At 37.6% G+C, this 18142-nt stretch overlaps 2 protein-coding genes across 2 annotated transcripts; one reads left to right on the top strand and one right to left on the bottom strand.

The window, feature by feature from the left end:
- The first annotated feature begins 2006 nt into the window (after positions 1-2006).
- On the top strand, positions 2007-6358 carry LOC106158605 (uncharacterized). The gene is made up of 4 exons (XM_087014073.1): positions 2007-2015; positions 2416-2938; positions 4745-4800; positions 5816-6358. The coding sequence occupies exons 1-4, from the start codon at positions 2007-2009 to the stop codon at positions 6356-6358; spliced, it is 1131 nt and encodes a 376-aa protein (XP_086870199.1).
- A 2453-nt stretch (positions 6359-8811) lies between these two features.
- LOC147761778 (uncharacterized) lies at positions 8812-15281 on the bottom strand. The gene is made up of 2 exons (XM_087014072.1): positions 14539-15281; positions 8812-8854 (listed from the first exon to the last, which is right to left on the bottom strand). The coding sequence occupies exons 1-2, from the start codon at positions 15279-15281 to the stop codon at positions 8812-8814; spliced, it is 786 nt and encodes a 261-aa protein (XP_086870198.1).
- Between the last annotated feature and the right edge of the window lie 2861 nt (positions 15282-18142).

The raw sequence follows: 18142 nt of genomic DNA, 5'->3' as shown, positions 1-18142 counted from the left end.
TGGCTGTTTTAAGTAATAAAATAACCATTGCATACGTTATCTGGGTTTCTTTTTCTAAATTAACCTTTTAGGGTGAAGAATGATTAGTAACTGCCTAGTCAGAGAAACGGCCAGTAGCTCCCCTTGCTGCAGTTACGCAATTCAAGAAACAATTCCATCTTTTTGACAGGTTTTTTCTTAGTCGGTCTCACTCCCAGTCTGTCGGTTCAGATTTGTCAGCTGTACCAGTGGACTATTAAATCAGAGAGTGATTTACACCCTTATGTTTTAAATATAGTTTACATTGGGTGATCTTTAGGCCCTGTTAGGGGCCAAGGTAGCTTGCTACTAAATCACGTCTCTGCATGTAATCTGTGTGAAGTAGCATTGATTAGCTTAGAGACAATTTTTCGTAGATGTTTATTTATGGCAATTTTACAAACACAAAGCTTCTAGAAATGGATAACAATGAATTTGGAAAAATAAAACATATTTATATACAATTTGAATATAGTATACAGAAGACTATACAGTATACAGGAGTGTTATTTAAATTCCGGATTCGCTTGTGGCCCACATTCAACAAGAATGTTTCCATTAAAATATGAACTGTTGCTGCTTGCAGTTGTTCTAACCTTTGATTTTTCATGAGGAGTGAAGGTAATTCTTTAGTCTTATTATTTTCCTTTAAACCGAGATGTTAGAAATGGTGTGCTTGAAACTGGATAGAGCCCCAAGCCAGCCCAATATGTCGAATTTGCTTTAGGACACTGACAGTAAGAAAACCACGTAAATCACTTATACTGTGGTATTAACAATTAAGCATGGTTATAAAAACAGTTAAAGCAAATCATTAAATGATTCATCTGCTAGTGTCTGGCTGCCTGTGTGTCTGTGCTTATGTCTGTCTGTCCGTCTATTCATCTATCTATTCATCTATCTATCTATCTATCTGAGACAATCTGCTTTAACGATTTTCAAATGTTTGACAACAAGATGACCTAATTTGTCTCATAGCCCGTATTAAATGTAGTTTGATGTTTACCTCCAGTGATACAAATGTATGATTTTTAAAATGGAGGCGTCAAGGGATTGGTAACATGTCAAATAGGGGATCTTCGTGACTGATAATTTTCACCCCGAATGTTCATCAAGACAATATTGCGAAACGATTGTTTCAAAATATACCACGTTCACTGAAACAAAACATTACATAGGACTAGGTTCTAGGAGAAACAACAGACATCTGGTAAGTAAAGCTAAATAGAAATACATATTGAAGGGTATGGTCTGCATCTTAGATGTCAACAACTTTCGTCATTTCGACAGCTTTAGGATCCAGTGTTCACGAACATTGGAATTTCAGTTGACCGACGAACTCCGAAGCGTTTATGATACATACCTTATGATGTTGTACTGCTTGTGTGCTGTAAACATATACATATGTAGGCCTACCAAAATACAGACATTGTTTACTGTTAATTACAGATTTTAAATTTAGCTATAGTGAAACAAAAATCATTTCTTATATGAAAGGTGTGATATAAATTTGTATTACACACTCCATCAAAGGGATAATAACTCTTCGTATGATATCTATATTTCACAATAAAAACTTTGTGAGCAACTCACAGAAATATAATATATTCTGTTTTACCACAAAAACGGCAATTATAGCTATTTCCGATATCTGAGCTTGCCTTCAGATTACGTGACCTCCATTAATGGCTGTACTCAGCTATAATCTCTTAAGAATTTTTTTTGAAAAAAAAACAGGGACTAGCTTTGAATGTAAAAATGGATTCATTTGCCATTGGTAAGTATGGGAAAATTGTTGTTTACTCCAGGAACATTTTTTGGCCAAAACGAACAGTTATTATCCCTTTAATATTGTTAAGTATAGTTTAAGTTGTTTATTACTTTTCTTTTAGAAATCTTAACAATACAGAGTTCAAATAAGAATGTCCTCAAACAATCTGAAAGTTATGCTCCTTCTTAAGGTCGTTCAGACTATCTGCTGTTCGAATATGGTAAAGGTAGGTACAGACACTAAATGGTTATTGTCTTTTGAATGTCTTAGGAAGCTAGAATAACGGCTACTGTAAACAGCAAAGGGACTACAAAGTACGACAGTTAAAGGACAGGGGTTAAACATGTTATAAGAAACACAAAGTACATTTTGTGACGCATATAAATGATACTTCAGGAACCCATCATATAACAGGATAATATGGCAGGTTGAAATTCAAAGGACAATTTGAAAAGCGCAAACAGCGAGCAATCACGCTAAGCAGTTGGTCATTTGTGTTTGGCGCAGTGATTAAGTGGTAAGGTCCTGCTATAACAAACAAAAAAATTAGGGTGAACAATAAGCAAAGTTTGGCCATTTGTAGTTGTGTCGCGTCTACGTCATGTTAGTATTTTGTTAAATTTTAGAACCCCAAAGGAAACTTTAGTGTGCACTGGGTTTCCAAGTACAAAGAATTCTTTGATATCATGGACGTTGATGGAAATGGCAAGGTGAATGAAGATGAATTCGTCGATTCAACAACAGAGCGAGCTCAGCAAGTTCTCCCATCCTGGCGAGCCATGGCGGTGAATGGTATATTGTACAGTGCCTTTCACCTGTGGTGGTTAAATGAAAACACTATCTATCCAAAATCCTTCACGTTTCAAGAAATGCTTCGGTCTGAAGAGGCGGAAATCCCTATTACAAGAGAAGAGATCGACATAAACGCAAAAGATTGGCTTAACGTGCTTGATCTCGACTGCGATGGCAAATTGATGGTAGATGAGTATGCCAACTTCCTTACTATTTTCCGTAACACCGCTAAGGTTCAAGAAATATTTGATGTCATTGATTGGAATGAGGATGGTGTGATTGATACCAACGAGTTCATAGACGCTTTCGTGGGCTACTGGGCTGAACAAGAGGCCAGCTCCTCTGATGTCCTTTTTGGTACTCGTTATTAAGCGTGTGATAAAAAAAAAAAACTTAATTTGGCCATGACCATTTTGATTATAAATTGCATATTAACCTCTGAACTTTTAAAATGTAAATGTACTTGCTTAGCTGTTGCCTCTCCGCATAAAAAAAACACCATTACTGTGTTGATTCTTCTCGGAACAGTGTGAGACAAAAAAAAGACATACGACATGCCTTTATCGTTTTTAACCATTAGCTTTACTGTTTGCTTTGCATATGATGTATATCTTATTTAGAATAACCATTTAATCATCCTTTCTGATGTGCATGTCTCCCTTTGTATATTTTAAGGTAATATGTCCTAACTTTCTTGTTCAAAATCAACCGGTGGACGGCTCTTCACAATTATAATATGGTAATTACCAAAGTCAAGGCAAATTTGTTCATCTTTAGTTCATACATTTTAATTCAGAAATATTTATTTAAGCGCTGTTGAGTGTATACGTTGAAATGTTTATTTATTATTGAATGTCAGCGTTTCATTGTTCGCATCATAGTTAACTACAAATAAACATTTTTGTTTGGTATTTGTGTTTGTTGACAACCATGTTTAACTTTTATTTCCTTTTATTGATTATAAAAACGTTTATTTCCTTTGTGATGTTTGATGACCAATCTATCTATCTATTTATCTATCAGATGGCCCTGTGGTCGGAAAGTTCGCCTCCGGAACGGGAGGACGTGGGTCTGGGGACATACCAGTCCTTCATAAACAGCGCCTGCTGTCTTCCCGCTTGCTCGAGTTTTTCTTCTAAAAGTATCTATCTATCTGTCTATATATCTATCTCTCTGTCTTTATCAAAAAAGATTATCTGCTTTTGATTATGATTTTCAAAAGTTTGACTTTTGCGTCATAGCCGGTATACTGTAAAATGTAGTTTGATGTTTTCATTTAAAGTTGAAATGTAAATATTTAGAGGTGAAAGAGAAAGGGGATATATAACATGTCGAATGGGGGGCAAGCGTGACTAATTATCTTAAATCCGACAGTAATGCGACAGATTGTATTTAAATAGACAACGCTCATACAAAACATCAGAAAAGATTGATTGGAAAAACAGCAGGTAGACAGCAGGCGTTGTTTGCGTGCTGTAAAATTTGCATCATGTAGGCCTTACGAAAATGCAGAAAATACTTTGTTAGCGATAGTTAGCTTTATGAAAGGACGTGCTACGGATCCAAGCTTATTTGAAGGGGGTCCGAAACGACAACCTCCCCCCTATGGTGTGGGGCCTGCTCAAGAGCCCCGAACAATTCATGGTGTTTTGGAGAGCAAACAGTAACCTCAGTAACCTTTGGAACAGTTTAGAACTATAAGTGGGGAATTTTTGTGTGATATATTTTTAGGATCCCCCTGACCCCCCCTAACACCGACACTGTGCTATATAAACTTGTATTTCCCACTCAACGAATAATGGGTTATATAATTTAAGTCTGTTGTTATTTTTGTTTTAGATATCTTAACAGAATAAAGTTCGTAAGGATGTCCTCCAGCAATCTGAGAGTTCTGCTCCTACTAATGGTTGTTCAAACTCTCTGTTCCTCAAAAATGGTGAAGGTAGAGCTCCAAACACGATTTGCTACGGTGTGTTGAGTATTAGGAAGCTACAAAGTTAATACTTAATATGGGATTTTTTATGCAGCGCCCTCACCCTACATGGCATACCCTGTGACAAGCTTTTCAGAGTTTGGATGGGGATATCATTCCACGCAGTGAAATTTGCCTGTCGTAGTTCATCACGATTTACCGGCTGATGACTTCTGCCCACATATTTTCAGTTGAGTTCATATCTGGGGAGTTTGCTGAACCCATTGCTTTTGAAGAAATTCTGCGAGTACGATGTGGGGATGCGTAGTCGTGTTGGTACACAGAGTTGTTCCTGAAGATGGCGCTTACAAAGTGAAGCATTGTTTGCTGTAGAATGTCTCTGTGTAGGTTGCTTTCTAGAAAACCAACTGGTTCTGGGCACCGAAATGAAATGCTCCCCAAACAGAGAGCCTACCACCACCTGCTTGCACCCTAGTCTTCACTAACGGTTCCCTGATAAATGTTAAATTGCCTGTCAATGGCTGACCGTGTTGGCCATTTTCTCTGAGAGCAAGATTCCCATAGTAAGCTGAGTTGCTTAGACGTCGAAAGATGTCTTCTCTAAGCTACCTGTCAAGTTTCAGACCGATCTCTTTGTTGCTGCTCGAAATATCCTCCAAAGATTGACCAAACCCATGCGTTTTTATACAAGGGCAGAAATTCCAGAGAAGACCACCCCTCCCATTTCTGATCGCAGGACATTGAACTGCATGCACGAGTTGTTTCGAGTGGTAATTAGGTAGCTCGCCTGGCTACACATTAAGTGACACGTCAGTTTCGGATTTAAATAGTTTGAGAGAAAATAAATATTTTGTAGAAAATTTACTCGCCAAAAACAATATTCCATATTAAGTATTAACCCTGAAGACTACTTTAAATCAGGTGTCTACAAGAATCGTAAACGGCTACTGTAAACAGTAAAGGGACAACAAAGTGCGACAGTTAAAGGGCAGGGGTTAAATATATTATAAGAAACACTTGTACATTTGTAACGCATAGAAAATAATAACTGACAATTCATTGTTTTATCTTAAATAGATCTCATCATTTAATACGATGAATTAGCGCAGGGTAAACTTCAAATGGTAATGGAATTAACTGCAATAAACAGCGCCAATCACTTGGGTATGGTGTTTAACGTAATGATTATTTTTATCAACTGCGGCTATAAACACAGTCGTAAAGAGACAATATAGATAATGTTATGCCTTACCAGCCGTGTTCAAATCGTGTTAATTTTATAATACCTTTTCGTATTCTAGAACCCCAAAGGAAACTTCAGTGCGCACTGGATTTTCAAGTACAAACAATTCTTTGATATCATGGACGTTGATGAAAATGGAAGGTTGACTGAAGAGGAATGCATCGATTTAACAACAGAGCGAGCTCAGCAAGTTCTCCCGTCTTGGAGAGCCATGGCGGTGAATGGTATATCGTCTAGTGCGTATTACTTGTGGTGGTCAAATGAATACAACAACTATTCCAAATCCATCACATTTGAAGAAATGCTTTGGGCTGACGAAGATGAACTCACTAATATAAGCTTAAGAGAAGAGACAGTAAAATTTGCATACGATTGGTTTGGCGCGTTTGATCTCGATTGCGATAGCAAATTGATGGTAGATGAGTATTACAACTTCCTTACTGTTTTCCGTAACACTGCTAAGGCTCAATATATATTTGATGCCACTGATTGGAATAAGGATGGTGTGATTGATACCAACGAGTTCATAGACGCTTTCGAGGACTACTTTGTTGGTCAAGAGCCCAGCGCCTCTGATCTCATTTTCGGCGCTCGTTATTAAGCCGGTGTAACGTGACACAGAGTCCGTCGAAACATAGAGTCCGCGGACTCCCGGTTTCAGAAACCAGGGGTCCGTAGGACCCCTGGTTTCTGAAACAGGGAGTCCTCATTAAAATATAGGGTCCCTCTAGTGTGACAGAGAGTCCGTGTAATAGAGGGTCCCCCGGACTCTCTATTACACGGACTTTCTGTCACGTTACAACTATAGCAAAACTCAGAGTCCGTGCTTGTCCTCTAATTTAAATATTTATAAATCTATTAAGTGTTCATTAACATAGTCATAAATATTCATATTGTATTACTACTGAACACGAAAGGGCGTTGACAATAAGAGTCACGGTGTTTCGAGTTTTCGGCACAGCTTCCTTCGTGGTACAGTGGCAGAGATGCAGCGATGGAATAGAGGCTCTCAAGCAGCTGGTATGGATATGGTTAGTAAACAGGTTCGTATCACACAGAAGCCCCTTTAGTCTCAGAGCGTTTCTATAAACAAATTATTTAACTAAAATTGGTCCTTTTTATCGATATCCCAATGTTATTTTTATTCTATCATGATATTTAGTGAATACTTTTCGATGGGCAAGCTCATTTTACGCTTGGTGTATATTACTGAATTCACTAGATAAACCAACGTAAAAGCTAAACCCACCTAAAGATACACACCCGTGTTTTAATGGGTACGCCATAGGGAATTTTCACATTTCACACACGAGACCTATATATTTATGGAGGGTTTATCTTACTCGCAGTCAACTCACGATGGATCTTAAGGCGTTGCGGTTGTATTTATAAGAGGGGAAGTACCAAGCTGGCGAAACGTTGAACGCTAAAACGTTGAGACGCACCGCTAAAAATCATTACAATGTAAACAAAATACTAGCTGCGTATTTAACACTGTTTCAGACTGTTCATTTGCAGGTTGTCATATACTTTCATTATGCAAGAAGCATTGTACAAAAGTGTTCATTGGGTGTATATTAAGACACTGTAACTGCATGATAGCACAAGCATTTCTTATTTCGTATCAACCTTTTCGTCTCTATTTAATGCAGCACGCATAGTGTATTTCTTAATTTCCCTTTTTATTTAGCTACAAGATGGAATCCTATTGTACAGAACCGAGCAGAAAATCAAGAATGTAGAGGATGGAGGACCCACGGTCACTAACGGAAAGTGGTGAAAAGTTGTGGAAAATTCTGTGGAGAAGCACACATTAATAAAGCAATTACATGACGAAAGTAAGGGCGCAACTTATGTGCAGACTTATCATATTTTAAAATTATTTGGTTGGCATTATAGGCTTTTAGTATTTTGCATTTTCTTTCATGTCTCTTTTAATGTTTTAATGTAGGTGGTCACATGGGAGTCACAAAGACTCTCCTCAAAGTGCAGCAACATTTCTTTTTACATCGCATGTCAGATGATGTAAAAAAATACATAGCTAGGTGCCATAGATGTCAAATGCAAAATCCAAAAGCTAAGAGCACCAAACCTCCTCTCCACCCAGTACCAGTGTCTATTTGTAAGCCATGGAGCCAGGTAGTTACCCCTTTTTAATAATTTCACATGAAAAATATAGAAAAAAAACGCTTAATAAAGATTATGAAATGGTTATCCATCAATTATTTTATATGACAGGCCAAAATTTAACACAGCAGCAATGCCTTTTTCCTTTAACACAGATATTACTTTATATTAATGTTATTATCAAATATCTATTACAGATTGGAATTGACCTTGTGGCAGTGGATAAATCGTACAATGCAAACAAGTACATCTGTTCAGTGTTGAATCCGTGCTGTCCAAGAAAGGGAATATATATATATATATATATATATATATATATATATATATATATATATATATATATATATATATATATATATATTACGACCTGAGACACCAGAGTGAGGTAGGAATTAATTTCTTGCTAATGATACACTTAGGACTAAAACTTTAGTATTTTATTATTTTCACAGAAAATCTATATCTTTATCAAATACATTGATATTGTGTTATTTCCTTTATAGTACGTATTGTTACTGGTGTGTGGCATAGATTAGTTTTAACCATCGATAATACATACCATTTTTCATATCTTTCACGAAGGACTTTCAAATTTGAATTAAAGTGTTAAAGAAAAACCTTAGAAGGGAAGATAGAAAGGGAGGGAAAGCTGCCCCAAGGTACATGGGGCCATACACAATAGTGGCAAAAAAGTCAAACAGCACGTATATTCTGGAAAATTTACGAAGGAAAAAGTCTCTTAAACTTTTTCCCTTGGCTGTGGGTGCTGGTCAGCTAAAGCAGTACAGCGAAAATGGGTGATTTTTCTTTAAAAAATTTAAAATGTTAATGGCATCTTTTATTTGTTCTATAAAAACAATATTAGCTATTGAAACATCAACTTAATATTTATTGTCATTGCGTTTTCATGATCAATTTGGTCAGCATTTATAGCACGTTGACTTTTTGAATTTCAGAGCTGAAGGCGAAGCTGAAACCAGTTAAATATTAAAGAATTACATAATTGAGTATTTTGTACAACAAAGAAGATTGTAAACAATAAACACCCAGTTAAAACAGGTTTTCTGTATTTTTGTCTTTTTTTAATTAAAAAAAATATATTTATATTGATAATTAGTTACAATTATATTGCATCAATAGAACTATTACTTCAATGAAATGTATAAAGCATACATATTGCAAAAAATAAGGAATATTGCCTTATGTGTACGAATTAAACTCGATTTTCTTTTGCCTAAAGTGCAACAGTAAGGGGGACCCTGCGATTCAAAGCGGACTGTTCATTTTAAATCTGAACGTCTGCGGACTGCACGTTTTAATATAGGAAGTCCCCCGGACTTTCAGATTTAAAACTTAGTATCCGTGGACCCTACGTTTTAAAACTGAGTGTCTGCCGGACACTCAGTTTTAAAACATAGGGTCCGCCGGACTCTGAAAGGGCCGGACTCTACGGCACGCTACACCGGCGATCATAAAGACGTGCCCCTGTAATCAGGGATGGCCTTTTGGTTAGATTTCATTTTACCTTTTGAATTTTTAGACGTGCATTATTTCCTTTGTTTTTGCCAATTAGCATTTGGATGTGTTGTTGTTATGTTGTGTTTTAGATATGATAGGTGCGTGAGATATTTGTAGTTTGTCCGTATAAGAATATCAGTTTCAACGTTTTAAATCAGCTCATTTTTCCCTATAAGTTGAATCTTCTCGGAACGGTGCCAGGCAAGCAAAGATAAGGCATGCCCATATTAAAATTTACCTACTGGCTCTTCTCTATGCTTGGTTATCATATAGATGTATATCTTATTAAGATTAAACCATTGAATCATCCTGTCCGAAGTGCATGTCTTTTGCTCTCTTCATTTCTCTACATTTACGTTTAATGAGGGATTTCCGTTTTCATATACAACTGATGAATCCTTATGGTTATGGTTATTTCACATATAATTTTGATGCTTGGAACATGGATGCTTTGCCACGAGAGCCATAACTACTACTCTAGTACATGTATCATAATTATAAACTTTTGTATATCAATAAAAATAGGCGGGATAAACTGGCAGTTTAATGTTTTGTTTGATGTGACATGAAATTATGTCACACCCCGAATGATCCAACAGATAGGCGCAAATTTAAACCGTGGTCATCCTCCGCCAATATTCTTCATACCACATATTCCACTTCGCGTGTTATGACGTTGATGTAAACAGCGGTACGCGACGGGTGGCCTTTGGTCACACAAATACACAGACTTGATATCCTTTAATGATCTCTTTGATGGCATTTTGACATCAGTTTATTAATTGAATTCTCCAGTGAAGCAAACAAAATATATTGCCTATTCTATGCCATGCGACAACCATTAAAAACGATTTTCCAAATAATCGTTAGTTAAAGAGCTACACGCCCCAAAAAGGACCCTCAAGTCAGTGTCTAGTCAAAGCAATTGTAGATGTTACGCCTGACTTCTTCTGGCTGCTACCAGCGCTCTCAAGCGACAAGGCATTCCTTGGAAAGGGTTTTTAGAGTTCAATCTGGAATAACGTGCCAGGCATCGGTCAACGACAATGTTTTGCTATTTACAGTGGGTTCTTCGGAGGTCATCTGATATTTAACCTGTTTGGTATTCGCTAGGGTCCTTGAAAAACGCGATCTGGTGGCAATTTGCCGCTCATTCTGAACAGACTGGGTGGCTTTTGTTTAGTTGCAGCAGCATATCCTGAAAGACAGTGGGTCCTGTACCCTAGTGGTAAGGTTTCGGCGCATTGGGTGTGACCTCTGTGTGGGTGCATCAGTCTGGGAATTACTCTATAAAACTCTGAGGACCGTTGCGTTTGGCGCAAATAATCTGTCTGGCAATGTCTCTATTTTTAGGGCCATTCTGACACAGATTAACAATGTTGTAAAATGCTGCTTAGCTCATTTTACGCACTGTAGAAACGACCGCTTACATGCAAAATTTCAAATTCTTCTATGCAGTAATTGCCGACATATGGATACTTTTTTGAGAGAAACATGTCTTGCCAATGCCAGGTTTTGATCAGCCCAAAGGAGCACTATCCAATTAAATCACTGTATATTACAAAATTCAGCAGCGCAACAGACAAGGTAATCAGTTAATTGGTAGCTATAAACACCTGACTACACACTACTCCATTCACATATCTTATATGAGATCGGAGTTTTTTTAAAAGAACACATTTTTACCTAGGCGTACTTTGAAACTGAAATATTCCATATTAAATCTGTACAAAAGGAACGTTCCTACTGAGCCGACCGAATAGCCAGACCAGTTCCAATATACCAAGGAGTATCGTGTGGCCATATTGTATATATCCTATTTGGTTTCATGTGGTGTCTGCTGACCTAATTGCTTTTGAAGAACACCTTTTAATCGAAAAGGCACATTTTTGATAAAGCAACAGTGAACATCTTAAGTCGTGATGGACAAATCGCATGGTTGTTTCTTTTACCAAAACTTTGGCGACTAATGGCTCTGAAGAATTCTTAAATACGAACATTATAAATAGGCGAATAACGCATTTCTACACTTGGCATTTGGCCCCTGTGGCAGATATGGAATCGAGGTCGTCCCTGAACAGCAATTGTTCTACAAATACATTGCATTTATAAAAATCATGGCGAAATATAACGTTACAATAAATTACTGGAGATCTACAGTAGAAAATTAGCACTATATAACTACAATTAAGACAATTAATTGTATTTATGTAGCAAATGGTTTGTTTTAGTGGTGCTTTTAACTTTTTTGGTAATACATCAACGTTTTGTTTGGGTCTTGTGTCTGCACATTTTGACCCTAAGTAGTTGACCAAGGCAAGGTGATAACAGATGTCCAGGGTTAAGGAATGTCTTAGCTGCTGTGTATCAAGGCACACACATGTATATTCTATGAAAGATGTTTTGGAGACAAATTCCAATGAGCTGCATTCAGTGAGAAGTCATTCAGCTTTGTAGCTGCGGATATATTTACCCGCAGTTTTAGCAGCTACACTGTATTATTACTTACGTTTCTTTATTGTTATTTGTACACTGGTTACCAGTCATCACTTTTGTGGTTTCAAGATTTGGGGAGGGCTATTTGTTACTTGGTGACTTTATTTTCTTCGGATTGTTTAGTTTTCCCCAGCCACTTTTTATTTTCATTTGCGCCAACTTTTTGCTCCTATAGCTGTTGTAATTTCTCATATTTTTCATAATTAATCCTGGTTACATTCAGTAACATACTTTATTATTTTTATATTTGGCACTTATATAGTTTGGGGGATGTTTGATTATCTCCCCAATTTTGTAACTTTGTATCTTATTAGTTTTCGTCATTAATAAATGACAATTTCAGTCATATGGACTTATCTTACTTAATTTGGAGCAAAAACAGAGCTTCGTTGTGCTTGTGAACATTTGGCTACATAAATTAGTTTTTAAATAACATTAATTGTTTTAATTGTCTGTGGCAAGTAAAACGATAAAATAAATGTCTCGTTTTTTTATTTTTCTCAAAATGATGAGACTTGTTTTACATTAGATCCAATACACTCTTGCACGGTTATATTTTGCTTCCTCAAGGGCAAATATTTTATAGTCGCATATCCCCGAAACGGCTGGATGACTCACTCAGGCTCATTTGAGTTGTTCTACCATCAATCTGATGTGCGTTTGTTTACAAATAATCACATGGCAGTCTGATTAGTATTTTTTGTTCCATCAACCAACTTGGAGATGACTTAAGGTTAAAAAAGCCCAATTTCCTTTGAAGATATTTATATTTAACCTTATTTATTTAAATTAAGAACATGCAACCCCTCAAATATAGCCTTCCACAGTAATTTTCCATAAAAGTAAAAATAATCATCAAACTTTTAAAATACCACTTAACGCATTCAAATCGATACGCAATAAGCATCAAAATGCACATGTCTAGTAGCATGCGATCCGATGAGGCACTGCAATTATATCTGCAAATCTGCAGATATAATTGCTTCCAACAAGCAGGTCAGTTATGAAGGATACTATCCCTTTCTTCCATAACAGCTTGGTAAAGTTATTTCAGGTTGTTAGGGAGATGATTCTTTCCTGCATTGTGCACTCGGAATCATCCCTCAGGTCCTTTTAATAGAATTAGTATTCGAGATCAAAGATGTTTGTTCAAACCCCAGAACGTTGTTTCTGCAACAACTCAACCCAAAGCCGAGAGCTGTGAGCAAGGCCGTTGTCATGATGAAATTTGTAGACATGGCGCAATTAACGCTCTGTTCCGGAATGAACGATTTTCAAAAGCCATGAACATGGACTGCACCTTAAACGTGGACTGATCCAGCACTTTGATGATATTTCCCTGCACACACTCTCCCAAAAGGCATCCCCCAAATTATCGACGGGCTCACATTCGACAATCGATATGGTATAGCAAAAAATGAACTTCTCCATCAAATACATCTCGATTCTAATGACGTCTGACCAGGTTCTGGCATCTCTTAGACTACTGGTCGAGGCAATTAACCTGATGTCTCATATACAAGAGGTGACGTCAGGGATGAAAGATAAAAAATGAAACTTTCTGTCAATAAAGGCCCATTTATTATATAATACACAATGTAAATAATCTGTTAATTAATCTGCAGAGATAATAATGCCATACGTCTGGTGGTTCGCAGCATATACAATGCAGTCACACTGTAAAAGCTCCGATCAAATACCATATCATTGGCATTTGCCAATTTTTATTCATCATGACATTTTCAGTTCAACTATGGAGGCGTCTGTAAAATCCTTTCCACACTCTTAAACATGGACAGCCAAATTAGCCTATTCCTGTCATTGGACAACTTTAAAGGATGAAGTAAATTGCACGACCGCGCCTTAAGTGCCGTATCGAGACCAGCACGGGGATGATTGTTTTTTAATTGAATGACATCGGGTCGGTCCGGCTTCTCGGTGGTTATAAGGTCAACTAGCAATGGGGTAGCGATTTCAGCAAATAATCGTGGCATGTTCGGTCCCATCAACCATTTTAAAACTTCAATAAAACGTGTTTTGTACTGGTTATTTGGAATGAATACAGTATCTGCGTTATACCTAGAAATCAATCGTTTTCCTGATAGTGTCCAATTTTTCACGAGAGCCAAGTGGTCCCTCCATTCTCCAGGCAGAATATCGATTATTCTCCGCAGCGCAGCGCCACCGTACGGCAACGGCCACCAACGCCACCCATCTGGCCACGTGACGTCAATGTCCAGTGTTTGTAAAGGTCCCAATATCCACAGAACATCCCGGCGATAGGACAAAAAGGATGAAAGATTGAAGAAGGTATCATCACTTACAAAAAGATACGGCGTGCTATTGTTTCCAAACCCACCATACGTTAAGTGCTTAGGAAGACAACGATGCAGAAAAATGCCACCTTCTTGATCGTTACAGGGCAGAAAATGAACACTTGGGTCCATAAACGGTTGCCTAGTGCCTTCCCCAGTGAATGATATCTCTTTAAAATGTCTACTGTACATTTGATACAGTGTTGTAAATGCTTGCATGTTGGGGACATGATTGAAATGAACACATAACCGTACTCCGTCCCAAGGTTTGGCCATCGCCCTTCTTTCAGCCCAACTTGGTACGCTGGCTCGCGGGAAGACATACCCAACTGCCGTCAGCAACTCTATCCAGGTGTCTAATATCATCAGATCTTCTTTCAAAATGATTCCTTTCTCGAATAAATGTAGATACAGTTCTTTCAACCTCGTATCAATTGATGGCGACTTGCTAGACCACGCCATTAAGTGTTTGACTATTTCGATTACAGTTTTGTTAGATGTATGAGAGCTTTTCCACAGTGTTTGACGGGATGGGTTTGTTCTCTTTGTCCAGGGCGGCGAGACCGACATGCTGCCGTTTATGTCCCACAGCAGTCTTTGAGTGATATAACCACGAATAATAACAGATATCGACATCTCACATGTAGTGGGTACTAGAAGTCCCCAAAAGGCATCATACATATGTAGCGTCGAATGGTGGCTATAGGGTACAAATGTGCCTTCTTGCACTTCTACTGGACCACTAATGGATTTGTCAAATTTCAATGGCGACTTGAGAATTTTTTCTGGCACATCGGCATACCCATCTATGAGATAATGCACAAGTAATACCCTTGAATTACGCAGTGCGTATGGCACCGGGGGAGCATTGCAGGCAGGACGGTTGGCCATGCTACCTGGGAAACCTCGAGGCCAGACATCACTTCCAGAGTAGAAATATGAATATGGGTTCCAAAAGTTCACTGTACCTGCTGGTATAACGAGAGGAGCCTCAGTACTTTTGTTATCAAGGGGTGGACTAGAGGCCAGCCATTCATATCCCATTCCTCCATCGTCCTCGTAAATCATAGTGGCTCCACTGGTTATAGCAAACAAGTAGCCGATCGTTTTTCTTCTCAATGGGGACTTGAAAAGTCTGCTGTATTTAGCCGCACCAGTTAAGTATACTATGCTGTTTTGTTTATTTGGTAAAATGACATGCAAAGAACGTGACGATGTTAACGTATCTGAGACTACAATAGCGCACCAGGGAAAATGTAGTCTATCAGACGCTTTTTCAATTAGTTGGGCGGATGCATGTTTTCCCGCATCCACAACGATCCATCTTTCGCAGGTCAAGTTTCTCGGTAATCCCATGAAGACTCTATAACTCCATTCTAGGTCCTTGTCCGACTGTTTGGTTTTTGTCTGGAGGTTTGCCGTGAAAGAAACGATGTTTTTCCAGTAGATGGTAAGGTAAGCCAACAAACCCAAAAACGCCACAAGGCCAACCGCCTTGATGGCATACCTAGAACGAAAATAAAACTAGGACATAAGAGTAAAAGCAAATAATATTAAGATGGATTTGTATATCCCTTTTCACTCAGCGGAAAGATGAATTAAAACAATTAATCATGGGGTAAAAGAGTAAAATAAAATATTATACAAGAGAGGTTTCTGCCAAGTCCCTCTGATAGGAATCAAGAAGGTAGATGAGACTTGTGAAGCTACACGTATTCCAGATTCAACAACAGAATGCGGTTCGGCAAAGTTCAGCTAATAATTATAAAAATAAGTTTCTTGAGCACTGAATGAGCAATAAATGAGGATAAATTTCTAGGCTCACTAGGGTACAATATTTACACAGTATAAAAGACATACATTTATATATGCATATAGTCGGAGTCATATTTTTTGTTAAAACTTACAGAAACATTCAGACAAAGAGAGTAATTCTCAAAGTGAATCGCCTGAAGACGGCGAAAAACCAACATAGGCTGGAACAAAAATCTGCTTCTTTGTTTTCTTATTAACATAAAAGAGTGCTGTGGGGTGGGGGTGGGGGGGTGGGGGGGGTGGGGGGGGGGAGGCATACACGCACCTGTTTGTAACACGCGACCGTTGTGATCTATACGTGTCAGTATACTGTTGGAAAAAGCCTTTACAATATCAAACGGATTTGTTCAAAAATTTCCAGAAAAAAAGGGGGAAGCAGTGTCCTGTTAGGAACGGTCCACGTACATGTAAATAATAATGGCACATCGATCGTTCTGTCGATGCAATAATTCCCGGAAAAATGCTGTAAACAACGCAACTTTCACACTTAAACTATGACGAGATTTTTTTCACAAATTAGGGACAAGCCCCCGTTTCAAAAAGTCGGGTTCCCTGGCAAAGAGTTTGGTTACCAACGTAATTGAATTGAAAGTGCATACCTTCTTCAAGATATTGTGTTATAACATATTTGGATGTTACGGAAATTTGTTGATTTTATAAATCAAAAAAGAAATTTAATGAAATATCACCCAGCAGATCGCCGGTTTGTTTATACTAGTACTTTGGATCGCTAGACGTCATATTGCATCGTTAACGTTTCAAGACCAGCTAATATTTACTGTTATTTTGAAATTGTATTAAAGTTTAAGCAATCAATAAGTTCAAAAACAAATTTCCTTTTATCTTTCTATATATACCTCCTTTTCTTGAAGAGTTCCTACGTCAATTTCTGTAAGCAAACAAAGCTAGACAGTACTGTAGGACTTCAGATTCTTTGTGAAACACTCCTAGTAGACCGCAGTTCGAGCTAGTCAACTACATATTTAAGATTCTTTGTAAAACGGGGGCCACGAAATCCCCATCTAAACATTTAAACCTAGTGACTGTTGGTCTAGAATGCTTTATTCTTTATTCAATATGCTTGCGTCCATCCTTTAAATTACCTTGCTAACATCGTTCTTCTCATAGTTTTCGAGTGTTATGGCGTCCAGATATACCTTTATAAACACCACACTTCCCTTCTCTGTGATCAACTCAATGGACAATGTGCTAAAATCAAAATACCAAAATATATAATATAATATAATATAATATAATATAATATAATATAATATAATATAATATAAACCTTTGAATGTGGGAATGTCTGAACCCACAGGGTTGAGTACAAATTTTCCTCAAGATTCCATGTAAAAAAAAGACATCTTCGAAATGGGAGGGAAACACTGCAATGAAACTCACAGCACATCCACCATTTTCTTCGTTGTAAAACAGAACAGTGTCTTTACTAGCTCAGTTTCTCTCCTCCGCTTTTGCTAGGAGGGATCTACAAGACAGTGCTGCACTCATCGGCAATTGAGTAATCGTAGTAATAGTAGTAATAGAAACTTTTTTAGTAAATAAGTAAATATTCTTTCTCATTGTGATTGTTTAATAACATATTCACAAAAATTGTATTCATATTGTCATTTTCATCCACACAAGTGGATGCAAATGTTACGGTGAAATAAACTAAACTAAACTTTATCAAAAATCGCTTTCATATAAAACCTGTAGCAAAACACCATGGCTCGCAGTAAAAAAGTATCAGCTTGTCATTCAAATGCAGAGTCAATTCCTTTCAATCATGTTCTTTTTGCTGAAAATCACGCTTCATACCTTGTTGATCCTGTGTTCAGAGGTACTCCGATGAATTCGGATGTTTGGGGCCTCTCGTTTATTGCCTGTGCAGTGATAACAGTACCATATCACGAACAATATACTGCTCCCCTCCTTCCTGCTCTATATATTTCCAGCAGCGTATGCGGGGTGAGAATAGATTGGCGTAAATATGCAATTAAGATGCTGTTGTAGTATATGACATAGTTAATTCACTATATATAAGAAGGAACAATGAGCTGAAAAAATGTAGTGCATATTATATCGATACATTGCCTTGTCGTTTAAGTGATAGG

The sequence above is a fragment of the Lingula anatina genome, chromosome 5 (genome assembly GCF_051362555.1).
Source record: "Lingula anatina isolate TDL-2025a chromosome 5, LinAna3.0, whole genome shotgun sequence".
In the NCBI taxonomy this organism is placed as follows: domain Eukaryota; kingdom Metazoa; phylum Brachiopoda; class Lingulata; order Lingulida; family Lingulidae; genus Lingula; species Lingula anatina.
The sequence above is the reverse complement of the archived record's forward strand: the minus strand, read 5'-3'. Positions and strand labels throughout refer to the sequence as shown.

What these genes read in the sequence shown, in the direction of transcription:
- LOC106158605 (XM_087014073.1), top strand. An exon ending in CTCCTCTGATGTCCTTTTTG is followed by an intron (nt 2,939 to 4,744) that starts GTACTCGTTATT and finishes ACATATTTTCAG; the next exon opens with TTGAGTTCATATCTGGGGAG. An exon ending in CTTTTGAAGAAATTCTGCGA is followed by an intron (nt 4,801 to 5,815) that starts GTACGATGTGGG and finishes TTCGTATTCTAG; the next exon opens with AACCCCAAAGGAAACTTCAG.
- LOC147761778 (XM_087014072.1), bottom strand. Translation starts at nt 15,281, where the DNA reads ATGATTTACGAGGACGATGGAGGAATGGGATATGAATGGCTGGCCTCT. An exon ending in GAGTTGCTGACGGCAGTTGG is followed by an intron (nt 8,855 to 14,538) that starts GTATGTCTTCCC and finishes AACTGGTTTCAG; the next exon opens with CTTCGCCTTCAGCTCTGAAA.